The following is a 27,186-nucleotide window of genomic DNA, read 5'->3' on the forward strand; positions in this document are numbered from 1 at the left end:
GTCTAGATGGAGAAATATATGCTGTGAAAAGAACAAAAAAAAAAAATACAAACCGGTAATTGTAGTTTAATTACTACATTCCTCTTCAAATGCACTCTTTATTTTCACTTTTGTAGGCTACGTCGTATTAGTCAAAAACCACTGAAACATGTTCTTCAATCCAGGTTTTATTGTGAAGGTTGTGACCGGAAGTCGTGCTTGTTGAATTGCGGCTGACTTGACACTGGTGTGGTTTTTACTATCAGAGCCGCTGCCGGTTTGATTCCAGGCAGCGCCGGTGGCTCTCCCTGCTTCTCCCTGACACCAGCCCGGGAACAGAGCGGCTTCTGGATTATGCAAAGCAGCCGCTAATTGATCTAATTGATGGATTAATGTGGGACAGTTTGCTGTTTTATGAGCACAGAGGTGAGGCTGTTTTGATTAAACTGAATTCAACTTTTCAACTTTTATATCAGCTGCTGTCAACCTGATAGACATGAAGTTCAGTCAAACTGCCAATGACATGCTAATGTGGAGATAGACGTATTTTTATTGTATTAAATTACAGCAAGTATTCCTGTTAGCTTTATTCTAGTTTAATTTATGCACAAATAGTTCTTATAGCTCTAATGTGCATTCCACAAGTTTGCTGCAGACTTTACCTAGTGAACTAATTCCTAATAATGTGTTATTATTATTATATATTATTATTATTTGTAGTAGTAGTAGCAGTAGTAGAGGTAGTAATAGTAGTAGTAGTAGTAATAGCAGTAGTAGTAATAGTGGTAGTGGTGGTAGTAATAGTAATAGCAGCAGTAGTAGTAATATTATTAGTAGTGTTATTATTATTGTTGTCCTATATCAGGTTACACGCATTTTTAAGATGAAAAGGCAATTCTACTCTTGTTCTAAGGTTAGAGAACAGGCTCATCACAGCTCAGCTAAGTTTATTACTAGGCTACACGGTTTGGGGGGGGGGGGGGGGGATTTTGGAATTTGACATTTTTATTTATTATCCTTTTTTATGTTTTTACTTGAGATTGCAGTTGTCATTCTCTCAAGTCAAGCTGTGATGGTTCAGAAGTGACAGAGGGCAGATCGCTCAGACAGACCTGTAGGCCTGCAGTATGTGCACTATACGCACTGCATGCTATAAGAGTTCAACTGCTGCTTTGCTGTACAGTTGTTGTGGTCTTGTCTCCCCCCTGTGTTGCTGAGGATTCATTGCAGTCTCTGGTAGCCTGGATTACGTCTAAGAAGAGTCAAGTGATGCTGCATAATTGCAGATATCCAAGGATTGATGCTGTTAACTACTAGGTTGGAGGGAAGCATAATACAAAACACTAATTATATTATATTCTGCTCTCCTCTTTGTCTTTGATGTTTTTCCAGGCTGAGCGGAAACAGAAGATGGCAATGCGGCGGTTTGTAGAGATTCTGATCCTCATTCTGGCCCTGTCAGACCCAAGCAGAGGCCAGGGCAGAAGACGCAAGGGACAGAAAGATGATAACCAGGTCATCGTTAACGAGGGGAAAGGTAAGCGCTCTACTTCTTACAGATGTGCCCATGAGATAGATGAAGGTGAAGAAGATCTATGGCTCCTTGAAAAGTTTGAGTAAACACAACTAGACTTCATGTCCCTTAACACTTAATTTCCTGGTGTCTTTTTTCTTATCCTGCCCATTTATAGTTCCACAACTTCCATTAGCTGTTATGTGCTTTTTTTTTTTTTTGCTTTATTGTTTTTTTTTAATTATTTTTTGCTTCTTTTTTTTATTCTTTTATTCTTTATTTTGCCCATTCCAGGTAGCATTAAAGAATAACTAAACCCCAAATCGAAATCTGTATGAAGCCTGACATTTAATGGTAAAAAGCATGCTACTGAAATTTCCATCTGCTATTGGCTGATCTTTGGTGCCAGGTGATGTCACCTTCTATCGAGTACAACAGGTAGCTGACATCACCCGGCACTAAAGATCAGCCAATAGCAGATGACAATTTCACAAGCATGCTTTTTACCATTAGATGTCTTCACCATTACCATTAGATGGCTTCACACAGATTTGAATTTGGGGTTTACTTACACTTTAAAAAGTCTTAAATTTAACCTGCGGATACCCTGATAAAACACCTACTGTGCCACCATGCCAACTGAGCTTTTCCATATGGCTCTTATGTAAGCCTGCTGTGTTTTGCTCCCTGCCCAGTCCTGATCTGCCCGGTGGAGATCATGTTCATCGTGGACAGCTCGGAGAAGGCCAAGATCCTGCTGTTTGAGCGTCAGAAGGCGTTCATCCTGCGCTTCAGCACCAAGCTCATGCAGCTGCAGTCCACCGGCTGGCGCCTGCGGGTGCGCCTGGCCGCCCTGCAGTACAGCAGCACCGTCTCCGTGGAGCACAACTTCCGCGACTGGCAGGACCTGGACGTCTTCCAGAGCCGGGTGGCCTCCATGACCTACATCGGCCACGGCACCTACTCCGCCTACGCCGTCACCAACGCCACGCAGGTGTTCAGCCACGAGACGTCGCCCAGCAGCCTGAGGGTGGCGCTGCTGATGACGGACGGCGTGGACCACCCGCGCAGCCCCAGCGCCGTGACGGCCGCCGCCGAGGCCAAGAACCACAACATCCGGATGTTCGTGGTCCGGCTGTCCGGCTTGCCCAGGGACGGGCCCATGGGCGCCAGGCTGCGCTCCATCGCCAGCGCCCCGCCGCAGCAGCACGTGCTCAGCCTCACCGACCGCCAGCTGGACGACAAGCTCTTCAACGAACTGGTCGGTCTTGTGTGTTTGTGTTAGGGTTAGACCCATATATTGTTTCGCTAAAATATCGGGCCGATACTGGCCTTTTAAGAAATATTGGATTAGCCAGTCATGTTGTCCACCTCTTATATGATGGAGGTTCCTCCCTGACTACAGTCTAGAAAACCTGACTTGATTTTCTTTGCATGTCTTATTTATTCATTTAATTATCAACCTCTATTGGCAACAAGGAATTGCAACAATGCCTGTGATTGACACAAACACAAACTATAGAAATATAGAAATCTTAAATAGAATGTCTTTGTTCCCACTACAACTTTAACTACATAACAACATCCAAAACAATAACGGTAACACTTTACAATAAGGGTCACTAAGTTAAGGGTTAGTTAATGCTTAATAAGGGTTAGTTAATGCTTAATAAGGGTTAGTTAATGCTTAATAAGCATTAACTAACCCTTAATTAACAGTTAACTAATGTGTAATTTACTAATGGTGTTCATGTTAACTAAGGTATTAATTCATACATTATTTAATAGTTTATAAAGATGACTATTAAATAATGTATAAATTAATACCTTAGTTAACATGAACACCATTAGTAAATGATTACCAGACACGTTTAGTTAACTGTTAATTAAGGGTTAGTTAATGCTTATGAAGCATTAACTAAGCCTTAATTAATGTACCCTTATTGTAAAGTGTTACTACAATAATCATAGGCATAACTATACTTTTGGTTCGATCTATATTTTTTGGATGCAGAGACAACGATAAAACATTTTCAGCCAATCAAATTCTAGTTCCCAGAAAGAAGGGGGCAGAGACTTCGGTACCTAGACTTCGGTGCAGTGACGGAACTTGTCACAGAAATTGTTGCGTGAATGTGTGAATGCTTGAATGCCACAATGTATCATTATAGTTTATCTTGATATTTATCGTAATAGATGTGAATGGGCCTTAAGCTAGCAAGGGATTCAGGGCGTCTTGAAACTCCAATGGGAGTTTATTCCAAAACAGAGTATGGGCTGGAAGGTGAGTTTTGAAAGCCAGAAATCTCAGCAAATGGTCTAGTAACCATTGAGTCATTGCTATTGACCAATAATCCTATCAACCCCTACAGATATATTATGGTAAAAACCTTACTTATTGCCTCTTTAATTCTTCATTCAAAGGCAGTAATGTATCCCAGAGTATGTCTTTACTTTGAATAGGTGTGGTGGGTCACCCTGCACTCATTAGTCTGGGTTTCAGTGGAGAGTTTTAGTGTCCCATGGTGGTCTAAATGCAGTTTCAGACGCTTTTCCACCCTGACAAGAATAACATTCTGGTGAAAACACTGAATTATTGTAAATTTAGCATGAAAATGGTCAAACTTAAAGATATATCGACACAAAATAACGGCTATTGGCAGCTTCAATACAAAAACATCGGTATCAGCCTTCAAACACCCATATTGTTCAAACCCTAATATGTGTGTGTGCTATATTGTAAGATATTGACACTTTCAGCATTTGGGTAAACTGCAGACTGAGAGGTATGGGAAAAAGTATGGAATATGTATTGATTTACTTACATTGTTACTTACAGGTGATACAGAAGCCCTGATTACTTACTGTAAATATGAATTGAGTAATTCTTCCTTTCTTTCTTTCTTTCTTTGTTTCTTTCTTTCTTTCTTTCTTTCTTACAGAGCACGATTGTCAGCACCGGGGTAAGTACTGTGAGGTTTATCATCTCTCATCTCTGTGAATATTAACTCACATGATCATAGAGTTTCTCTGTTGTTAGGTTGAGGTCCATCCATATCTAAAGCACTTTGTTATTTTTTTTTCATATTATGCTCTTTTCCCACGTCTGTATTTCAGTGCCCACAGCCAAAGACCTGTCTGTGTGACAAAGGGGAGAGGGGTCACCCTGGAAGCCCCGTGAGTATATATTTTCTTCATTTGAATCATCCTATACTGTTCCTAAACTTGTCTTTTCTGATTTCTATCACACACATTTTCCTACAGCTAGCTCTGCACCATAGCAGCTTATGAGGATGTCAGCAGACATCCACCAGTCCCTTATGGTGTCCAGTTGTATTACTCTTAAATCCCAAATCCCACATTTGACAATTCCATTCTCTTCTGAAATCAGAATCAGTCAGTTTCCTCTCCTGTAAACAATCAGGAGACTAAAACCGTTGTTGTCTAATATTCTTGTTGTCCTTTTACTGGATACAATTAAAGTAGTGGGATTACTTCCACCCAGAGAAAGTCCACTTTTGCACCATTTCTCATCAATGTAGAGGGAATACTTCCACCAAGAGAAAGTCAACTTTTGTACCATTTCTCATCAAAGTAGAGGGAATACTTCCACCCAGAGAAAGTCAACTTTTGTACCATTTCTCATCAAAGTAGAGGGAGTACCTCCACCCAGAGAAAGTCAACTTTTGTACCATTTCTCATCAAAGTAGAGGGAGTACCTCCACCCAGAGAAAGTCAACTTTTGTACCTTTTCTCATCAAAGTAGAGGGAGTACCTCCACCCAGAGAAAGTCAACTTTTGTACCATTTCTCATCAAAGTAGAGGGAGTACCTCCACCCAGAGAAAGTCAACTTTTGTACCATTTCTCATCAAAGCAGTGATGAGCTGCTGCAGTGTTTGGCTGAACTGAAAAATTGCAAACTCTTGATGCCTCACGGTTGCAAAGCACTGCACTACTCGTTACTGGAAAAAGTCATAATATTTCTGTCACACCTTGCTACCCAACTGTGTCTGATGGGTCCAGGTTGACAGCGGTTTACTCAGCCGCATAGAAGCCCATTAAGCCTCAGACCGTGGTGTGTTATTCCTGGACACCCAGGGATTCTCCCAGCCTCAGCACCCACTGGCCTCGCCGCGGCAGGTGCATCTGGCCTCCGCCCAACAGACCGCGGAGGACGACATCAAAGAGCAGGAAGTGTTTCCCACAATGCAAGTGTAGCCGGCAGTGAGAGGGCCCGCTGTGAAAGGCGGCGGTGTTTTCATTGGCAAGAGAGGCTCTTGGAGGGAAGCAAAGGTCAAGGATGGAAGATTAAACATGAGCAAACACACAGGCTCGCGATGAGCTCTGAACCTACTGCGCTGAGGTGGAGGTTTATGTTGCGCAGGGGTTACAGACAGGTCGCACACGGAATGCCCTACCTTACCTTAGCCTATGCACACACGGAAACAAAACTGAAAAGGGGCCCGAATGTTCTCATTCTGCACAATCTCTCTCCCCTTTCCCTTTCATCCAGGGGAAACCAGGCGAGCCGGGATCCGACGGGCATCCAGGTCCAAAGGGATTTCGCGTAAGTTTCTATTGTCCCCCGTAATCCGCGGTTGGTAGCAAAAAAGAATCCAAGAAACGTCTTTTGATGATGCTGTTTGGTCTGGTCTCGCACACTGTAGGGGGAACCTGGGATTAATGGACGTCCAGGAATTGAAGGCCTTGAGGTAATAATGAAATATCCATATTTTATTTCAGCTGATTGCACCTGTTAACATGATTGATGATGGTTTCTGGACAGTAACTGTGTGATATAAATATGGTAATTGTGATGTCACATTTTCCTTTCCTTAGGGCCGACCTGGCAACAGAGGGGAAAAGGTAGGTATCTTTGGAATGCGGTTTTATATTTGACGCATCATTATTGTAAAGCATTCTAATGATACTTTAATGGATGTATTTTTGAACTATTCTGATATATTTCATGCATTGTTAAAGGACTCTGTGAGTGTCAATGAAACCCTATGAATCCAAGGATCTGCCACTTGTTATAGTCTAAATGCAGCAATGACTGCAGACAGTGTGTCAGTGTCACAGCATGATTAGCTGCGGAAGACAATACGACTTGACTCAATGCCCAGAACCATTATTCTGTACTCTAAGCTTCAGCCGCCTCTCTCTGTACCGGTTGTGTTCCTAGGGGGAGCGTGGCGAGTGTGGCGCCCCCGGTACGAAGGGAGAACAGGTAGGTTTTATGATTGTCCCTTTTTTAAACTCTATATGGATTGGTTGCTGTGTGCCGAATATATGAACATGGTAATATTATATGAATGTCTTTCCACAGGGTGCGGATGGGCCTCCTGGCCCCAGAGGCCCCAGAGGAGAGCAGGTGGGCTTTTTCAAACTTAGTTCCCCTCATCTTTATAGGCTTTGAGTTGATACCTCCTGCAAATAGTGTGGTTATGAATGGGTATTGATATTCCATAATACACAGAGCTTCAGGTGCTGGTGGTTTAGGCTCTGTTCACACTACAGCTGAAAGTGTCCCGATTCTGATTTTTTTCACGATCTCTGATGTTTTCCAATCAGTGTGAACAGCAGAAACCTGCATGGAGTCACATGGTTTTTTTTTTCATTTCTGGTCTGGGCTGCATGGATATGTGCAACAAAATGATCCTGAAGCATGCGACCTATATGTGACTTGTATGTGAACTCCTAAATCAGAATTTGGCAGCATTGCCATGACAATAAGTAATCATCATTTACTTGAGACAATTGTCATAATCTTGGCAGTTTGGCTGAGCCAGCATTAGCTTGGAGGACAACAAGACACAATGGAAAATTAAATAGACAAGTTCATTGGTATATGAGGAGACGGCTCAGTTCAGTCAAAATTCGAAGACCAAAATTTGGTAATTGTTATTGTTAATAATGAGCAGCAATTCAGAATTGAGCATGATGTGCCTACAGTGTGAACACAGCCATAGAGGCCCATGTTCAAGCAAACCTATGGACCAAAATTGAAGAGTGATCTATCATTGGGTGTGTGGCCTTGCTCAGCAGGCAATAACCTTACCACTGTAGTTAGCAAACGTTTAGAAAATGTAAGATAACTCCATCTATATGATCGTTCATACCTGAATGGGTGTGTGGTCAAATTGAAAGATTCCTGTGTCCATCCACATCCGTGCTGAAACAATCAGCACTATGGTGAAACCCACAGAGTACGAGCCCGTCTCCTGCTCTGCACTTATGGAATGTGATTTGTGGATTAGATCTTATCCCCCTCCTAATGTAGCCTTTCTAAAGCTGGGAATCCAAGCTTGCAGTGTTTTGTTCTAGTCATTGAGCAGACTTTGTCCTCCAGGATTAGCGTTTCGGCACATGTTATCCATTCCCTCTCTCCTCCTTAAATGCTTGTTGCCCCCTTCAGCATTGGCATAACAAGAGAAGCCATCGTCTGAGCGCGATTAGGTGTCAGATCCTTCTGGTCTGTCTCCGGTTCCCATGAAAAGTACCTTTGCCAATCGGTGGAGAATTCCTATTCCGTCACCTATTCATAAACCTGTAATATCAGGGAATCCACTGGTCCTTAAAAAGTATGAAAACTTCTTAATATAAATGATCTCTACCCTAAGTATTAAAATGTCTTAAATCCAGTTATTAGAGGTCTTAATTTTTCACCATGTAATGGCAGGTTTCTGCTACACTGTATGTCTCTTAGATTAATACAGAACAGGGTTAGTAGTACAATATGTATTTTATCTGCTTTACTAAACACAGTTGGACTTCATGTTCTTTAACAATTCATTTCTTGGTGTCCTTTTTCTTATTATGCCCATTTATGATTTCAAACCTGTATTAGCTATGCTCTGTCAGAAACAGGTTTTGTTTCTTTATTTTGGTTTTTAAATTGGTCATAAATTCAATTCCAGGTAGCATTAAAAAGGTCTTAAAAAGGTCTTATTTAGTGTGTAGGATTACAGTATCTATCTTTTTTAATTGAATTAGTTCTGATAGATGTATTGAATCCAGCTCTTTCTTGCTTTGTGTCCGTTTCAGGGACCAAGGGGCGGACCTGGAGACCAGGGTCCAGAAGGGCCAGCTGGATCCAAAGTAAGACAAATTTTGGTCAAATTTCAAACGCCTCAGGTAAAACGATGTGTCTGAAAGTTAAAGCTATGGAGCACATTTATAAATTCACGTCATCCTCTAAAAGGGTGACCGTGGACCGGGTGGTGCGCCTGGACCTCCAGGAGATACCGGGATTGGCTTCCCTGGACCTAAGGTGAATTCAGGTTTGGTTTAAGTTGATTGAATGAGCCACTGCTTTCATACTTGTGGAAATATCCATCTATGGGAAAGTCAATGTTCTGTGTGTACCGGTCCGTCTGTAATCATATAAGCCCGCTAAACTTTACTTTATTTCTTAGGGTGACAAGGGCAACCAAGGAAGACCAGGTCCCACAGGTCCGATGGGTATGGGTGAACCAGGGATGCAGGTGAGTTAATAAAACTAAGTGAAACTAACTGCTGTCAATACTCCAGAAGAACGGCACACAGAGAAAATAATAAAACATCGACATCAAATCAACCCTTTAGTTTATTAACCTGTTCTTTAGAAAAAATAGAAATGGATGAACTTGTTACTACTTACATTTCGTCAGCTCTTAAGTAAAACCTAACATGAAATAGCCACATCCACAGCAGCATTGCATGGACAAAGTCAACTGTTAAGTGTTGAGAACATAGACACCAAAATCATCCATGTCTCCCTGGTAAATCATTGGCTCCATGCTATCACTTTAGCATACACTATGTTGAGTGATGGTAGGCTCCATGCTAACGCTACACTATGTTGAGTGATAGTAGACCACTAGCATTATCCAAAGTAAGAAGACTGACCTTTAAAAGCGCTGGCAAGTTTTTATATGACCTGTAGATTCATACATTTAAAAAATGAAATATTAACTCAGTAGCTGATGTAGCCAGGTTTATTTTTGGAACTATTTCAGGTGAAGAATCACGTATTCATCCACTGTGCAATGATTTCTAGCTGTACACAGTCCCATCACCCACCACCTCCATACCCTATGAAAACAGGGAAAGTAGTCCCTGATAATTCAAAGCAGTATGTTATTTTTATGTCATATTTCATGTAAATCTTTCCAATCACAAAACTGCGAGACTTGGCTCCATATCGTTCTGCTTTAGAGCTGCTACAAGTTCTCATTTTCTCGCTTTTGAGATAATGCTAGTCATCTATTATCACTCAACATAATGTATGCTAAAGTGTTAGCATGGAGTCTACTATCACTCAACATAGTGTATGCTGAAGTGTTAGCATGAGGGCTAATGATCTACCGGGGACACATGGATGATTTTGGTGTCTGTTTTTAAGTTGACCAACAAGACAATCACCCAAAAATATGGTGTATTATTTTAAATTGTCAAGTAAGTAAAGTAACGACATGTGCAGAGACAGAGCAATCGGTGCTAAACATTAAATGCAACTATAGATTGGCCTAGTGAAGATTCACATGCATTAAGTTTTAGGCCAACCACTTTTATTTCACATCACCCCCCTATTCTCAAAGCGGTACGTTCCATCCTAAATCTCCAGGGTAGCAGCGGTACCTTCAAAGCTAGATGCATATCTTTTACTTGTGACTGATGGAACCTCTACATCAGTGGTTCTCAACGTTGGGTCCGGGGGCCACCATGGGTCCTTGAGGGGGTTCCAGTTAACACAATTAGAGAATGCAGAAGAATGACTGTTTTGATCATAATTTCACTGTTATCGCTCTACCTACAATACAGATAGTCATGGAATTCTGGACAAAATCATATCTTATCAACAATAAAAAATATTCTCAGATTGTGGTCCGAGAGACAAAATCTCATCAAATGGGGGTCCGTGGCCCTAATGTGGACTAAATTAGGGGTCCTTGATATGAAAAAGTTTGAGAATCACTGCTCTACTGGCATTACACAGCCTGCCCACTAGGAGGAGCCCTATTTCCAGCAATTACCTTACCTTTTTTTGAGCTTGCTCATTATTTTGGATGAGCTTTAGAGTATAATGTCTGTTCATTCAATATTGAATATTTGGTGTATTTGTGTTGGTTTTGTAGGGTCCGGCAGGGCCACCAGGGATTCAAGGATCGCAGGGTTTCCCAGGCGAGGGCCTCCCAGGGCCCAAGGTAAGTTCTGGGTCCTTAAGATGTCCATGTCCTTCCAGACTTGCTGTGTTATAAATTAGTACACACTGTTGTCTTGACATCCCGGTGTGTTTCTTACAGGGCGACAGGGGTTATGAGGGTCTTAAGGGCAGCCGTGGACCCCCAGGGAACGGGTACAAAGGCGATAAGGTATGGTTAACCTCTAGCCGGTTGGTGTTACAGACACACAGGTAGTGCTGGCCGCTGGTTTCTTTCCAGTGACGGCAGTGAAAACCTGCGGTGCTGTAAAAGATGACTTGTCTGACCTCTCACCCCTGACCCCCAGGGAAACTCAGGAGCCCCCGGCCTGCCAGGACTGATGGGATTCCCAGGAGCAGGCATCCAAGGAGAGAAGGCAAGGCCGATCAAAAGTGTAGAAGAACTATCATCCTCTGCTTGCCTTTTATTCATGTAATTACATTTTGAATTCTGTTTTTTCTGTCTGGCTCTAGGGAGACCAAGGGCCAATTGGGCCCTCTGGTCCCAGAGGACCTCCTGGACTGGGTATCATTGGACCAAAGGTTGGTAGAGTATCAGTAGAAGGTTGACACCATGGTTTCTATTGGATTTATAGTTATGAAGGATAAGTTAAAGGGGCATTAAGGGGATTCGGAGTGTCTTGAAACTCCAATCCAGGCCATTAATTATGTAGTATTGACTGAAAATAACGAAGTAATATCCAAGTTCAATAGATATAATAACTTGTTATAGCATTAGAATGACTGGTAATTACTATACAAGTAAAGAAAGCTGTTTTTAACCAGACTAGGCCTGTTCTGGGGTTTCTGTTTTCTGTTTTTTGTGTAGAGTTGGTATGGAGTTGTTGGTATGGTATGTTTTTTCTTAAATACATAATGTATTATTGTATGTATTCTATGTTACAAGCGAATGAAAACCTAATGAAAAAACATAGATTGCTTCTGCACAGGTGTAGTGACTTTCTGTAATGACTGTCCCTCCACTCTGTGAAGATCCACCAATGGAGACGGTGTGTATCTTCCTTTTTCAACTAGTTGGTGTGGTAGTGCCATTCTAATTTTACTTGGATATTACTTAGTTATTTCTGGTCATAATTAATGGCCTGTAATTTAAAGGGTTACCAGATTTGACTTATTGCCCCTTAAGTTATTGGCCATTTGATGTTGATTTGTGTTGTTCCACAGGGTGACCAGGGTTTCCCAGGGGAGTCTGGACCTCAGGGAGAGAGGGGGATCGGTGAGCCAGGACCGAAGGTGAGGAGACAGATCCAGTCAGGTTCACTAAATCCGATTTACTTCGACTCTAATTGCAAGAAAGTCTGGAAATCTGCACCAAAGCGTGTCAACCAAAATCCACTTGAATAAAGCATTTTTAAAAGAATGAACAGCGACAGCAAATTCGATACAAAAGAGATTTGGGTTTGGATGTAAATATCTGTGGTTTTCCAGGGGAAGCCAGGGCCTGATGGGGCTGCTGGGATACCCGGCATTCCTGGTGAGGACGGTGCTGTTGGACCTAAGGTGAGTCAGTGCCTGGAGGTCAAAGGTTGATAAAAAAAAAACAGTCAGATCAAGCTCACAATATATCTATTCATGATTTATCATTTATCGTACCTGGAGAGATCCTCCTTACTCAAAACACCTCACAAATGACTTGATTGTTGGCTGCAAAATGCTGCTTGATTTTTCAATTTCAGTTTGCCTCATGTTGAAACTGCGTTGCTTCTCATTCCTCTGTTGTTAAATCCAGGGCGAGATGGGGTTGCCAGGTGTCCGAGGCCCAGAGGGAGCGCCGGGGAAAGGAATCCCGGGAGAAAAGGTTAGACGGTCTTTGGTCACCCGTAGTGCAGATGTCGCCTATGTAACACACTCCACCTGTAATCTCATAGAGGACATCCTGATTGGGTAACACTTCACGTGCGACCTGAGCAAATATTGTATTGTTCTAAAAGGCGCTGCATGCATGCGTAGGGTGTGTGGTTTGTAAGCGTGACGACAGAGAAAACTACTAACTGCTTACATACCTGTATGTCACAATGCCTCCATTGACTTAAGGTCCATCAACCCAAAGCAAATATTCATCATCATCCATGACGTTTACTTATATTTTCCTTTTAGAGACATGTCAGAGAAACTCCTGAGTTCATGATGTTTTCCTAGTGTTACAGAAACCAAAGCAAACAAAGCTGATATTTTTTCCTCTGTTGCTCATGGTCAAGCCAGTTTGAGGCCAATGGTGCGAGACATCATGACAGTACGACTGTGTTGATGTGCAGCATGTGTTTTTCTGCAGGGGGATAGAGGTGACCGTGGGCCAAGGGGACTCTCTGGATCTCCAGGCCCAGTTGGCCCGGCAGGAGCTAAGGTATTTTTTTTTTTAAGGTGATTTTTTTTGGGCATTTTCACGGTTTTTAAAGTCGAGAGCTATGGTCGAGAGAGACAGGAAAGACGGAGAAAGAGGGGGATAACATTCGACCACTGAACCACCAGGGGCCAGTTGCATGAACTTAATTTAAGACTAGTCTAAGCCTTAGACTGGTCTTAGATTCTCAGGTTAGACTAGGCTAATTAAGACTGTCTGTTGCATAAATATTACGCCTGACTTATTTTGAGGTAGGAAAGTTAGCCACCCATTCCTCTCGGTTAAGCTTGAGTTTAAAGGACTTAATGTAAGTTTAAATACTGTAGCTATTGCATACAAGATGACAAATCTTTGTTTTTTGGAACAAATCTAAAGAAGAGACCCAACCCATTATAGATCGACAACAATCAAGAAGTAGTTAGCGACTGTGATTTCCCAGAGAAACCATCCATATATTTAAATCTGACTTAAAGTCTGATTTAAGTCTAAGGCTAGGTCTATCTTTACGCAACTGGCCCCAGGACATCCCAAGAGCTAAGGTATCTTAAATATGGGTTCCACCCAAGCGGCTTATAATGCTACTGGGAATGTGAGGGTTAAGTACTGTCAAGGTCAGGGTCAGGGTCAAGGTCAGGCCTGGTGCCCCCGAGTGCCCGGGTCACCAGCCAATTTGCCTTGCTGGGGGGGCACCACAGCATTCAAATCACAATTATGTCTTTAAAAATGTTGTCATATTTACTTTATATATTACTCTGTGGTGGGAATCCATACACGGCCAAAATTAACCTTTGATACTAAAAACGAATATATATGAATTTGTCCAGTTCAAGCATTTTGTGTGGAAAGAGAAAAACCATTCACTGGAGGAGCTGCTGCGAAAAAGTAGGCTGAAAACTACTTTCCCAAGTGTGTTTGCTGCAGTCAGGCTTTTCTTAACCTGCCTGTTACTAACTGTAAGAGTGACAGATCTTTTTCACAACTTAAAAGAGTGAAGAACGAACTGGTCGAGTTGATGCTTGTGGAAATGTTTTCTCTTTGAACTGGATGCGTGGTTTGTGATGCTTATAGCAACCATAATTTCTAATAGCCTACGCATTGCAATACATTCAGGGATGGACTGGCCATCGGGACTACCAGGAGAATTCCCGCTGGACTGCTCTATCTACTCTATAAACAGAGTGAGCGGGTGTCAGCACGTTCCGGTTTTGAAAAAATAAATACAGAGCAATACCGGTGGTTATACAAGTTTTGGTGGCTTAAACAACTGGTTTGGTTAGTTTTTACACCAAGTTTGCCGGCTGGGCGGTGTTTGGACCTTCGGGCCAATCACAGTGCTTAAAAACGCAAACTCCACCCAACTGGGAAGCTAGGCCATGTTAAACAAACTCACATCAAATGACAGGCACAGTTAAATCTGAGACGCGGAGCTGACAGGTTGTGTTGTGAAATCACCAGTAAGGATGGTTGGTGTCCGGCCGATTGCGGTGGGCTGGTCTGGACTAACGTCCCAGTCTGAATGGGCCGGTCTGGACTAACGTCCCAGTCTGAATGGGCCGGTCTGGACTAACGTCCCAGTCTGAATGGGCTGCTCCCTTCACCTTCTGCAGGTCCCACTGTCACATCACCTCACCTGAAGTGACTGCTTGCTACAGTCATTGAGCTTGCTTTATTTGGTGCTATGTGGGGCCTTGTCCTGTGCTGAAGTTGCATTAGATGTCTGTAATTATTTATTTTTTTTAGTCATGTTCTGTAATGGTTTGGCATTTATCTTCATTCAGGCCTTTGAAAATTGATACTGTATAGGTCTGTGTGTAAAGCCTAAAATGGCATTTGTAGTCAATCTATGGTGTAAAGTAATTTGTTGGTAGTGCATTGTCTTATATTTGTCTGTAGTATGTGTGTTGAGCCTGTATAGTTTAAGTTAATGTAAATGTATTATCTTTATTACCATAGTAAATGTAACTTTTTTGCGTGTAAATTGGAAGGAGGGGGGCACTTCAAGTGAGGTCACCCTAGGGCCTGGGTCAGGCTTTTGCTCGCTAGGTGGCAAATACAGCGCTGGAGATATTCAGCCAGCGTGGGGTTCAGATGGCTGTCTTTACGATACAGAAGGTTTTTGGATGTTATGTGGAAGTTTAGGATCGGGACCCGTTTAACGGTTTGAAAGGAGACGTTTTAGCTGGTGTTTTGTTTCAAGGGTTTTTAGACATTCTCCAGGGTTAATTGAAGGGTGGTTTCATGTGACAGCTGAAAGCGTCTTCTGAAGTCCATATTGAAGAACATGGAAGACGCAGCAGTTTGGATTCTATACCTTCAGTCTGAGCACACAAAAAACTCAAGGAACTGCTCCAATCAAGCTGTAAATGCTTCTATAGTACAGTACAAGTGCTGAAATAAGAACTCCCAGGCAACTGCTGTATTGTATTGCACTGAATAGTTACTTATCACGAGGGTTACACCGATACATCGCTTTGTTTGACTGATTATATATTTATTGTAGAATTGGTTCTCTATGGGAAGACCTTAACCTGAATTGATTCTAATGCGATGTTTTGATCGGATTCCACACATGTATGCGTGAATGTGTTTTCTTAGTATTAGTCTTACTGTTAGTATTAGTGTCATCCTTGAATTCAGTTTTAGTGTCCCATGATGGTCTAAATGCTGTTTCAGAGACTTTTGGGGGGAATTCTGGAGAAAACGCGAAATATTTGTAATTTCTTAGCAAACACTTGCATGAAAATGGTCAAAATTAAAAAATGTTGAATACCGGTGCAAAATATCGGCAATATCAGTCGCCTACATCCGTTGAGCCCTACTACCAAAGCTGCTACCCAAGAGACAAAGGACATTGTTTTATGGAAAGTATTGGCAAGAGTTCAGCTGTATTCCTGGAACAAGACAAGTTTGTCGTGCTTCCCTGTATTTGACAGATCCTATCTGCAGCCTAACAGTTGACATTTAATGATGACTGAGTGTGCTTTGTCCAGGGAGAGCCTGGCAGCCTGGGAATGATGGGCCTACCTGGCCCTGCTGGGCGTGGCTTACCAGGACCAAAGGTAATGATATCCAGCACCTCACTAATGTGCGCACACACACACACACACACACACACACACACACACACACACACACACACACACAGACAGATAGACATTGAATGACTGATTGATTCCAAGACTGCAGAGCGCCCTGCTAGCTAATTCAGTGTCACCCTTTAAATCACTTCTTTAAGTAATAATCAGCAGCATTTTCCGACAAATATGGTAACACTTTTCAATAAGGGTACATTAATTAAGGGTTAGTTAATGCTTTATAAGCATTAACTACCCCTTAATTAACAGTTAACTAATGTGTCTGGTAATCATTTACCAATGGTGTTCATGTTAACTAAGGTAATAATTTATACATTATTTAATAGTCATCTTTATAAACTATTAAATAATGTATAAATTAATACCTTTTATATAGACGACTAGTTTACCAGACACATTAGTTAACTGTTAATTAAGGGTTAGTTAATGCATAGAAAGGATTAACTAACCCTTGTTAAGCATTAACTAACCCTTAATTAACAATTAACTAATGTGCCCTTATTGTAAAGTGTTACCATAAATATATGTTTTGCTACTCTCTTTGGGCGTCTAATACAACACAATAGTGATTCATTTTGATTTCTTTACACTTGCTGTTTCCCTCTCTGCTCTTATTTTAAAATAGAATAAAAATAGAATATACAGTAAATGACCAGTTTAAAGGTTTCATTCTATATTCTCCTTGAAGGGCCACACATGAACCACACATGTCCCCTGGATTTTCTCCACAAAAAATCTGGTCGCCTTACAAAAAATATTACAGCGCTGACCACTTCACACCAATACGGAGCCCCTAAGGGGACATGGGCAAAAAAAAAAAATCTTTACGTTTTTGGTGCACAGGGAAAACTATCCCGTGGGCACGAGAAAGTTTCCCGTGGGCACGAGAAAGTTTCCCGTGCTCACGAGAAAGTATTGCGTGCGCACGGGATAGTTTCTGGTGCGCACCAGATAGTTAGAGAAAGTTTCCCATGCTTACAAGAAACTCTTTCAGGAAAAAAAATCTTTACGTTTCTGGTGCGCAATACTTTCTCGTGAGCACGGTATACTTTCTTGTGCGCACGGGAAACTTTCTCGTGCCCACGGGAAACTTTCTTGTGCGCACCAGATAGTTTTCCGTGCGCACCAGAAACTTAAAGACATTTTTTTTTTTTGCCCATGTCCCCTTAGGGGCTCTGTACACCAAAGATCTCAACAATTAAAAACAAAAAACAAAACACAGGATCTTCTGGATTGCCTCTTTAAAATGCCATTTTTTAGACTTGCTTTGATTGTTGTGTAGTTTTTCTGATCTTGCTGACTTTAAATTTTCTGTTTGTTTTTATCTCATTTCATTTCACTTATTCATTCTTCATGTAACCTATTTTCTTTTCAATGTGTGTCAATCTTTATGTCTTCTTTATATATTTTGCTATATTCTTGCTTTTTCGCCTTCATGTAAAGTGCTTTGTAAACTCGGCTTTTATATAAATAAATTGTAATACCATTATTATTAATATTATATCTGAGTCAGCAGCGTTTAGTCACTTCAGTGTCTAAATATAAATAGTATAAACAATGTGTCCACATAACAGGGAGATTCTGGGCCGACGGGACCAGCTGGACCTGTTGGAGAACCTGGAGTAGGAATCACTGGGCCTAAGGTAACATGAGCACAGAAAGGACACCAATATATCACATGTGGAGTATGTGATGCCTGGTTATATTATCTCTAGTGTATGTGAAATGAGTATGAGTATGAGATGAAGAATCCGCACACTGCTGAATATTAGCAAAGAATCCTTTTCACAACCGTGTATATAATTATTTTTTTTGTTTTATTTTTCATTACAAATGCTCCAAATATAAAGTGCGTTTTGCAGCAAACATAAGATGTAGTCGAAACATTATGACACAAGTTTATATAGCACTATGCACCTTATATTAACATCCTCTCTAATGAAAATTAAAAGAAGGCATTGTATTTGGAATTGACCCACCTGCAGGTCAAACTGCCTTTTCCTACTTTTTTTTTTTTTATTTGTCACTATAAATGTTTTGACCATTATGTAGTACCAGAGCTGATTATGTGTGGGTCCTCATACAGGGTGACAGAGGAAATCCTGGACCTGTAGGGCCACTAGGGCAGAAGGGAGACGGCTACCCAGGACCACAGGTGAGAGGGAAGACTCATCCAAGACGAGGCATATCTATATTTTTATATATCAAATATGAATGGTGCATAAGAAATATTGAAAGAAACATCTTTTGCTTGATTAATAGGGGCTACCAGGCTTACCAGGGCAACAAGGAGAGATCGGGCCTGAAGGGAAAGGATTACCTGGAGCAAAGGTTCGCCTCCTCTCTCACTTTATGAACTTATGACCCGCAATGCCCTCTCTCTCCTCCACATGCACATGCATATATGGGGCCAATATTGTTTTATTACCTCTGCCAAGGAGGTTATGTTTTTCGGTGCCGTTTGTTTGTTTGTCTGTAAGCAGGATTACGGAAAAACTACTGGCCCGATTTTCATGAAACTTGGTGGAAGGGTGTAGCATGGGCCAAGGAAGACCCCATTAAATTTTGGAGCGGATCCGGATCCGACTCACGAACAAACAATAATAGCACGAACCTTGGCGGAGGTCTGCGCTGTCCGAGTGCCCTTCTAATTAAAAATCAGATCTGGTCCAGTCAGTGTCATCCACCTCTGATATGATACAAATGATGCAGTTTGTTTGATTACATATCTATTGTAGCATTGATTAATACTACACTGGTTGTCTATGGGAAGATCTTGACTTGTAATATGTCAGCTATGCCAATTAGAAAGTAGATTTAGTGAAAGTGTGTTTTGTCTGTCAGGGTGACAGAGGGTTACCAGGCGTCCCAGGATCGTCGGGTCCTCCTGGAATTGGCCTTTTTGGACTGAAGGTCAGTCTGTGTATATTTTGTTGAAGAAATGAAAATGTTTTTCTAACACACATAACCTAACCTTCACATTAAGGATGGGACGATATATCAAAATTCACTATAGCAATACCAAAATATGACAATACGTATCGTGGGGCAGAAAAATGAACGGTGAATGAATCTTTAAGAAAAGGCTAAAGACCCAGCTCTTTAGTGAACACCTTTTCACCTGATGGATTGTGCAATCCAAAAAAAAAAAAAATCTGTATCTGCCTCTATGCACTCTATGCACTCTATGCACTCTATGCATTGCCAGACCAGAACTTAGCTTTATGGCACTTAATCTCGTTGTTCTCTAGATAGATCCTTGCTTGTGTTGTATAAAAATCTCATATCTACATCGTATTGTGGTTATATTGAATCATAAACCTCATATCGCGTATCAAATTGTATCGTGAGATAAGCATATCGCCCCATCCCTACTTCATCATGATATTCGCCTTTGACTTTGACATGCATTGTATTGTGTTCCCAGGGCTCCGGTGGGCAGCCGGGTCCTCCTGGCCTGCCTGGGCCTCCAGGAGAAGGCATCCAGGGACCAAAGGTACTGCAGTAGGCAAAAATAGACTTTGGACCAAATTCTATGCCCATAAATAAGTGCTGAGAAAATATAAAAAAGCATGAAACCCCAAAACAACCGAGGCAGTCAGTCTAAAGTGAAAAAAGAAAGAAATAAAAGCCTGTGATAAGCTACATAATTAATCGATTATAATTTTCGTAATTAATTAATCGTTTTAGTCATTTATCAACTAAAAATATCAAACATTTGCCTGTTACAGCTTCACAAATTAGATAAGATTTGATTTCTCTGTTTCATATCGTTATAAAATTAATACTTTGTTTTTTTAAGACATCACTTTGGCTCTGGTAAGCTATGATGGGTATTTGTCATTGTTTTTGATATTTTCTGGACTAAATGATTCATCGAAAAAATAATCGATAATGAAAATAACTGTTTGCAGCCCTGCACGACACAATATGCTGCATTTTCAGGTGGCAAAATGAATGATTGAACAATTAGGAGCGGACCCCATGGACAAGATCTGCAATACAAAAAAACAAAATCAACAGAAGAAAGCTGGACAGTCGTATTATTTGTTTTATTTGAATTTTATTTGATAGGGACGATGCAATTTAACATAGTTCCAATACAGAGCATGAAACCGATGTGCTGCACAGAGAGTTTATAGCTATTGCTAATTTTCAACTTTTGTCCCTAGTTGGGCTTTTACATGTACAGTGTAATTAAAATATACAGCTTTCAGTATCATAAAACCACAATACACTACAGATATGGAAATACAATAAAATACACATACCACAATACACCAATACATATACACCATACCCCAATAGTAATTTAGAGTACAATTAGCTAAAAATGAGTACAGCTCTGGTTTGCTTTTAGCCAGCACTTAACCTTAAGTGGTTAAGTAAAAGATCAAGACAGCAAACATTTAGTGGTTACTTTTGTTTATATTTCTCTGGTTTCCTTTGATGATTTGCTTTGATGACTCTTTGTAGCAATCAAAACTACCAGTAAAACGATCTGCATTTTTTGTCTCCCTACTACTAAAGAGCACCTGTGTAAACACTGTCAACACAATAGACCTAAGAGCACCTGTGTAAACACTGTCAACACAATAGACCTAAGAGCACATTACTGCATAAATGTACATAATAATGAGGAAAACCGGATTTTTTTGATAACTCCTTAATGCTTTAAGATGCAGCGTTCATATTAATACCACTAACCATTAATCTTAATTAGCTGAATTAATGACCTTACTAGCATAGCTGGTCATGTTTAATATATCATGGAGAGACATTAGGCATTAGGCAGCTCAACTGCCTGTTGTTCTGTATGGTGGCATCAGAGTGCTTGATATGCATATGTATGATTTATAGGGAGAGCCTGGGTTTAAGGGGCCGATGGGCCCTCGGGGGCCACCAGGGGACGGGCTTCCGGGAGAAAAGGTACAAGCAATACAACTACTGTGTGTGCCCATGGTAGCATGACCTTTCACATATAACTGTGGATTAGTAATGTTCCTGTCGGTGTGATAAAGAGTGCTTTCACACACAGGGAGACAGAGGCATTCCCGGAGACAAGGGACGGAAAGGAGACAAAGGAGACTATGGAGAATCTGGATCGACTGGACCGATGGTACCATAAGCATGTCTCAACTAGGAAATATACCAGAAACAGTCCTTAAAAGTTCAGCACTTCAATATTATAGTATGAGTGAAAAGTCCTATTCGCACGGTACTAATATAGTTAAGTAATATATTTAAAGTAAAATTCCAGTTTGCTTTTGGCATGAAATTTCTTTTTCTTCTTCTTCTTCCTCCTCTCATGAAATATGGAAGCCATAGTGGAATCTGTAGAGGAAGGTTTTTAATGCATTTTTAGTGCAGACTTCAAGTTTTGCTTTGATAAATTATAAAGTGACAAACAATAAAATCTTGACCTTACACAATTGTACACAACTGTATAGGTGCCCTGGTGATTACAGTGAATTTCATATTCACAAAATGCAGAGATTGAGAGCTAATTGATTAATACATGAGGTCCCCACGTAACACTAATCCTGTGCCATCATGTACGAAAGCTATCATTCCATGCCCTAATGTGAGTTTAATGTTACAGGGAAACCCTGGTGAAAAGGGGGAACCAGGATTGACAGTAAGTAGAATAATCGACACACGTGACATATTGTATATCTCAATATTTAAACGTTGCCTAATTTTTTATTTTTTTTTGCTATCCACAGAGAGATGAGGTCATCAAGATAATAAGGGAAATCTGTGGTAAGTTACTAGAGAAAGATTGTGTTTGCATCGGATGTTTGAATATACCTCTAAGTTTTTCAATCATTATTAATAGCTTTTTATGAGCAGGGTGTAGTGCTTAGCTGGCAGCTGTTAGGTATTAGTATGTACAGTCTGAAGTGCTGACTTAATGCACTCATCAATCACCTACATAGTTGCGATTATTTGCGTATCCGTCATCTGTCGTGTTTGCTGTGCAGGCTGTGGTCTCAAGTGCAGAGAAAGCCCTCTGGAGCTGGTGTTTGTGATAGACAGCTCCGAGAGTGTGGGACCGGAAAACTTTGAGCTGGTGAAGGACTTCGTGAACGCTATCATCGACCGCGTGTCGGTGAGCCGCGAGGCCAGCCGCATCGGCGTGGTGCTCTACAGCCACGTGGACGTGGTGGTGGTCAGCCTGAAGCAGCAGTCCAGCCAGGACGACATCAAGGCCGCCGTCAGGAAGATGCCCTACCTCGGTGAGGGCACCTTCACCGGCAGCGCCATCCACCGAGCCAACCAGCTCTTCCAGGCCTCGAGGCCCGGCGTGAGGAAGGTGGCCGTGGTTCTGACGGATGGGCAGGCCGACCGGCGCGACGCCGTGCAGCCGGAGGACGCGGCTGGCGAGGCCCACGCGGCGGGGATCGAGATGTTCGTCATAGGAGTGGTGAACAAGACCGACCCTCTCTATGAGGAGTTCCATGCGGAGATGAAGGCTATTGCCTCTGATCCCGATGAGGAGCATGTCTACCTCATAGATGACTTCATGACACTCCCCAGTAAGCAAGCACTGTCGTTTCAGCCCCTCAGGTCAACCACACTGTAGTTTCATTCTTTTTATGGTCTGACACAATAGACTGGTGAACTGCAGTTAGACCGATATATCAGAATGCCGATTTATCAAGCTGATATTGGCCTTATATTAAAATATGATATCGGACAGTCAAAGTAGTTTTAGTAAATAGTTATTACTTTGGTTTAGTGTCTATTCATCTAGTCTTACCCACCTACTGTAATTCTCTATCAATGTACCATCTCATATGAGAGTACATATCTGTGCAGGTCTAATGACGACTTATTTATTTATCTGTTGATTTCTTCGTTAATTTTGCCGCAGCTCTGGAAGGCAAGCTGCTGAGTCAGATTTGTGAGCACGATGACGGGATGCTGTTCGGTCCAATCTCCTTCTTCCCACCTATGGCTGTACCCACCACTGAACTCCACACCGACGCTCCAGACTTACCAGACCTACTAGAGGAGGACAACATACGAGTAATGCTGCATTCACTTCATACGGGAAAGATGACAGATATGAGCTTACTACTCGAAAATATTACATTCATTCAAATACCTTCACCTCAGTTTCCAGCTGGTACACACTACTAGCAAATACTGTTCACCTCAGCTTTCAGATGGTAAATAACACTTTGGGAACTTGGCTTCCTGAATTCTCACTTTCATATCCTTGTTAGTGATAATGAAAGTGAGAATTCAGGAAGCCGAGTTCCCAAGTATTATTTACCATCTGAAAGCTGTGGTGAACAGTATTTGGGAACTCTCACTTTGAATTCTCGCTTTCATTATCACTAACAAGGAAATGCACTTTAGTGTCGGGAATGATACATTCATTTCATTGGCAACTCTTAAAATGCCATGGCAGGACACAACTACTTACTGGATGTTTATTTTGCGGTTGACGTAGCAATGTTTGGTTTGCTGTAAAACATGAACTCATATCACTAAGTGTATGTGTGTTAAGTGTGAAAAAGATGATCAAGAGCAGCCAAAGTCTACAGGAAACTTAAGTCATGGCATCAAACAAGCTGTGAACCCTGTGAACCCTTCCAATCTGTTGCTTCTGCTGTTAAGCCTCGGTTAAATTCGATGGTTATTCTCATATGACGTGCATGCAGCAGAGGTAAGCGGACAAAAGAACATAAACCCTGCATTTTATTTCTCTGAAACTATGACAACACTGCTTCTCATTTCCCAGCTTGAGCTCCCAGAGGAGGCGACTACCCCGTATCCCGGATCCCCGGAGTGGGAGGGCTTCGATGATAACCTGATCGACACGAGTAAGACCGTATCGATGTTCGAGGAGCCCTTGAATGAGCTGCCGGACCTCATGCTCGCCTCCCCCGGCGGAAGGGGGAAGCAGCGGCCTCCGGTCATTTCCGTGGTGGGTCCTCAGACTCCGACTAACTGGCTGTACATTCCAGAGACCACGCAGGCTCCGTACACCCCGCCTCCTCCTCCACCCCTGACAGAGATCTTTGTGCCAGGTAATCAGAAGCAGAAACGCATTGGATAAACACCACTGACTGTCATTGTTTCCCGTCACCTTGGACTCCAGTGTCATTACCTTGATAAGTTTGATTACTTTTCTATCCCACGCCCATATGAAAAAATATTACGTCTGTTTGCTAGAGTTGTGTAACACCTTATGAAACTGGTTATCTCTTTTGTTTGTTCTGGTAAGGACATCATGCAGTCCACCTTTCTCAGGTATCTCCTCTTTGTGAGTGTGGTTGGAGCGCAGTTACTCTGCTGAAATTAAACGGAATACAACGAGTTTTTAGGAGAATGTCCCATTGGTCAACTAGCTCACTAAGTGATAAGAACATAGACACCAAAATCATCCATGTGTCCCTGATAGATTGTTGGCTCTGGTGCTCCATGCTAACACTTAAGCATACACTATGCTGCGTGATAGTAGCCTCCATGCTCAATGGAACACTCATGCAACACTTTGGGCTCTGTTTTCATGAATCAATGGCACAATGCAAATCATACTCACAGTTAGCAATAATGTTCTTATCCTTTTCTTAATGCCAATATTTCCTGAAGTCCTGAAATGTATTGTTGCGTCCATGCCGAAAGCTAGCTGTAGCCTACAACCTTCCACTGTGCGGCAGCTGCAGCCGACTGCATAGTCTGCTTTTAAAAACATCATGTAGCGTAACTTTATTTTTTTTCTTTTTACTTTACATAAAAATGTAACCACTTACAATCAAACAAACAATTATAAAAGTAACAAAATGCAAGTTTGAGCAAAGTACTTGTTACCACAAAAAAGTCATCTGAGTGCTCGTCACCGCCAACACTGTTAGTAATTCTGTGGCCAGAGGTGCGCACCGCACCTGCGGTGCAGTTGGAAACAGGGCTGGATTACAAGGATTACATTATCAGTAGGTGTGGTGGGCCTGACTTCAATCATGACCAATCAAATCACCACTTTTTTTCTTCGCTAAAAGCAGTGTTCTCTCTGCCATGGCACTCCCTAGAGGAAACTGCGGAAACCTCACCTGAAATTAAACATATTTGGGTACCGTGTTGCTCTGGTCCTAGGAGAACTGTTGCCCAATGTAGGAAAAGGGTCAATAGGTGAAGAGCTAAACAGAAGTTGGTGGTGAACCACAGGGACAGTTGGGCTATGGGAGGAGGGGACAAACACCAGCCAGTCCCTGACACCTATAGAGGATGCGATTGCCTCCACAATCCCTACTGAAAGTATGGAAGGTTTTGGGGGGAAATTGCCTTCAATGCTGTTCTCTCTCATGGCGCATACTGACAGTTGTATGTTAGATGACAATCATTCACACCACAGCCACATGTATATGGTTAGAATGAAAAATGTTGCATCTTATTTTTTCTTGCTTGAGGGATTCATATCAAAGTCAAATTGGCCAACATATCATCCACAAAAGATGGGTAAGCTTTCATGCGTGCCATGAAAACAGCACAGAACACCACTACATACTGTACGACAAAATACTGTGTTGAACTACCAGGGACTACTTTCCATGTTTCCAACTGAAGGTGGTGGGCAATGGGAGAGATGTGGTTGGTCGAAATAGTTCCAAAAATTGTGGATGCAATGTAAAATGTAGCAAAGTAGAATACTAATAATAAGTAAAATTACTTATTTAAAAACAATACTCCAGAAAACACAGGTACACAAAAGAAGCTGCTGAATTTGTGTATTTTTTTGTGTACAACCCTCCTAATCCCCCTTTCTCCGCAACGATTCACAAATCCTGAACAGACAATTCACTGCAACCTCTTTTTTTGTCATTTCAGATTTGGGGTGTAGTCAGCCGCTGGACCCGGGTCCTTGTCGGCAGTACGTGGTGAAGTGGTATTACGACCCAGAGGCCAACGCTTGCGCCCAGTTCTGGTATGGAGGCTGTCAGGGCAATGAAAACAACTTTGACACGGAAGCCAATTGCAGGAATTCCTGCGTCTACACGTAACAGACACTGTTTGGAGAAAAGGGGGGCGTGTGCAAAGCTGGCACGCTCCCGTCAGCGTCACTGTGTATCAGAACGGATGCACTGAGGACGTGGGCCTATTGCTTTATTATCTGACCGAAGCTCAGGCAAACAGCAGCACTGCAACTGTCACACTCCACGGACTGACACTGGGGAAGGAAGTGACGGAAAGCAGCATAGAACCTCTGCACTGTCTCTTAGGCTACGTTCACACTGCAGGCCTTCATGCTTAATTCTTGCTGCGCATATCTAATTTTGTATCACTGTCCAAGGATGTAAACCCATATCTGATACCAGTATGAACTGACAGTGATGTTAACTAACAGTAACAAACTATGTCACATTGGGCGTCTCTCCCAAATACCAACCAAGCCGGCTATTTCACTTTCTTTCCATTGTTGTGTCAAGCTAACGCTGGCTCAGCCGAGCTGCCGTACTTGTGGTCATGGCAGCGCTTCAATTCTAATTCGAGCTTTCAAATACAAAATCTTGCATTGGAAAAAAACTCCATGCTGCTTTTTCTGTTCACACTGATTAGAAAACATCAGATCTGTACCACATGTGAGGGAAAAAAATCTGAATTGAGACAACTTTCAACTGCAGTGCGAACGTAGCCTACTGTACTTCTCTAACTATTCTTGTTACAGATGTAGTCCATGGGCCCCTACCATGTACAAAATGCCCCATTGCTACCGAAGTTTTATATTTCATTTTTGGGTATTACATTCTGGGCTTTTTGTGTTTTGTTCCATATTGTTTTCATGGGTCACTGCCTATAACCATTTCTTTGCAAGAATTGTCCATTTTGCCACGGTCCTTAAAGGACACCTTAATAACTTACAAAACACTGTGAACTAAACAGATTTATGCATATTCTTAACCTGTTTGTTCTTCTGTATTATTTTTATATTATGTTCTAGTTACCTTAGTTGCTTTTACTGAATGTAACAGAAAGTCATTTCTCAAGCCCTAGTTATTTCACTTCATCTTAACAAACTCTATTAACCTTGGTTATGTTATA

General features: G+C 41.8%; 1 protein-coding gene across 1 annotated transcript; it reads left to right on the forward strand.

The window, feature by feature from the left end:
* The first annotated feature begins 1,389 nt into the window (after positions 1-1,389).
* Positions 1,390-27,094, forward strand: col28a1a (collagen, type XXVIII, alpha 1a). Its single transcript, XM_071543864.1, has 34 exons — positions 1,390-1,516; positions 2,188-2,753; positions 4,435-4,455; positions 4,610-4,669; positions 6,007-6,060; positions 6,161-6,205; positions 6,333-6,359; positions 6,679-6,723; positions 6,823-6,867; positions 8,541-8,594; positions 8,698-8,766; positions 8,912-8,980; positions 10,613-10,681; positions 10,781-10,849; positions 10,986-11,054; positions 11,152-11,220; positions 11,863-11,931; positions 12,127-12,198; positions 12,428-12,496; positions 12,971-13,042; positions 16,030-16,098; positions 17,709-17,777; positions 18,221-18,289; positions 18,397-18,465; positions 18,979-19,047; positions 19,562-19,630; positions 20,995-21,063; positions 21,173-21,253; positions 21,737-21,772; positions 21,861-21,897; positions 22,119-22,673; positions 23,012-23,166; positions 23,888-24,176; positions 25,975-27,094. The coding sequence occupies exons 1-34, from the start codon at positions 1,390-1,392 to the stop codon at positions 26,145-26,147; spliced, it is 3,549 nt and encodes a 1,182-aa protein (XP_071399965.1). The 3' UTR covers positions 26,148-27,094.
* The last annotated feature ends 92 nt before the right edge of the window (positions 27,095-27,186 follow it).

This window comes from Centroberyx affinis, unplaced genomic scaffold, assembly GCF_046629955.1.
Source record: "Centroberyx affinis isolate AG114_WGS23_722 - 3 ecotype Tasmania unplaced genomic scaffold, CSIRO-AGI_Caff_v1 ptg000241l_1, whole genome shotgun sequence".
NCBI lineage: Eukaryota > Metazoa > Chordata > Actinopteri > Beryciformes > Berycidae > Centroberyx > Centroberyx affinis.

Coding starts and splice junctions, on each gene's coding strand:
- col28a1a (XM_071543864.1), top strand. CDS start 1,390: ATGGCAATGCGGCGGTTTGTAGAGATTCTGATCCTCATTCTGGCCCTG. Junction 1,517..2,187: donor CATCGTTAACGAGGGGAAAG/GTAAGCGCTCTA, acceptor CTCCCTGCCCAG/TCCTGATCTGCCCGGTGGAG. Junction 21,773..21,860: donor AGGGGGAACCAGGATTGACA/GTAAGTAGAATA, acceptor TGCTATCCACAG/AGAGATGAGGTCATCAAGAT.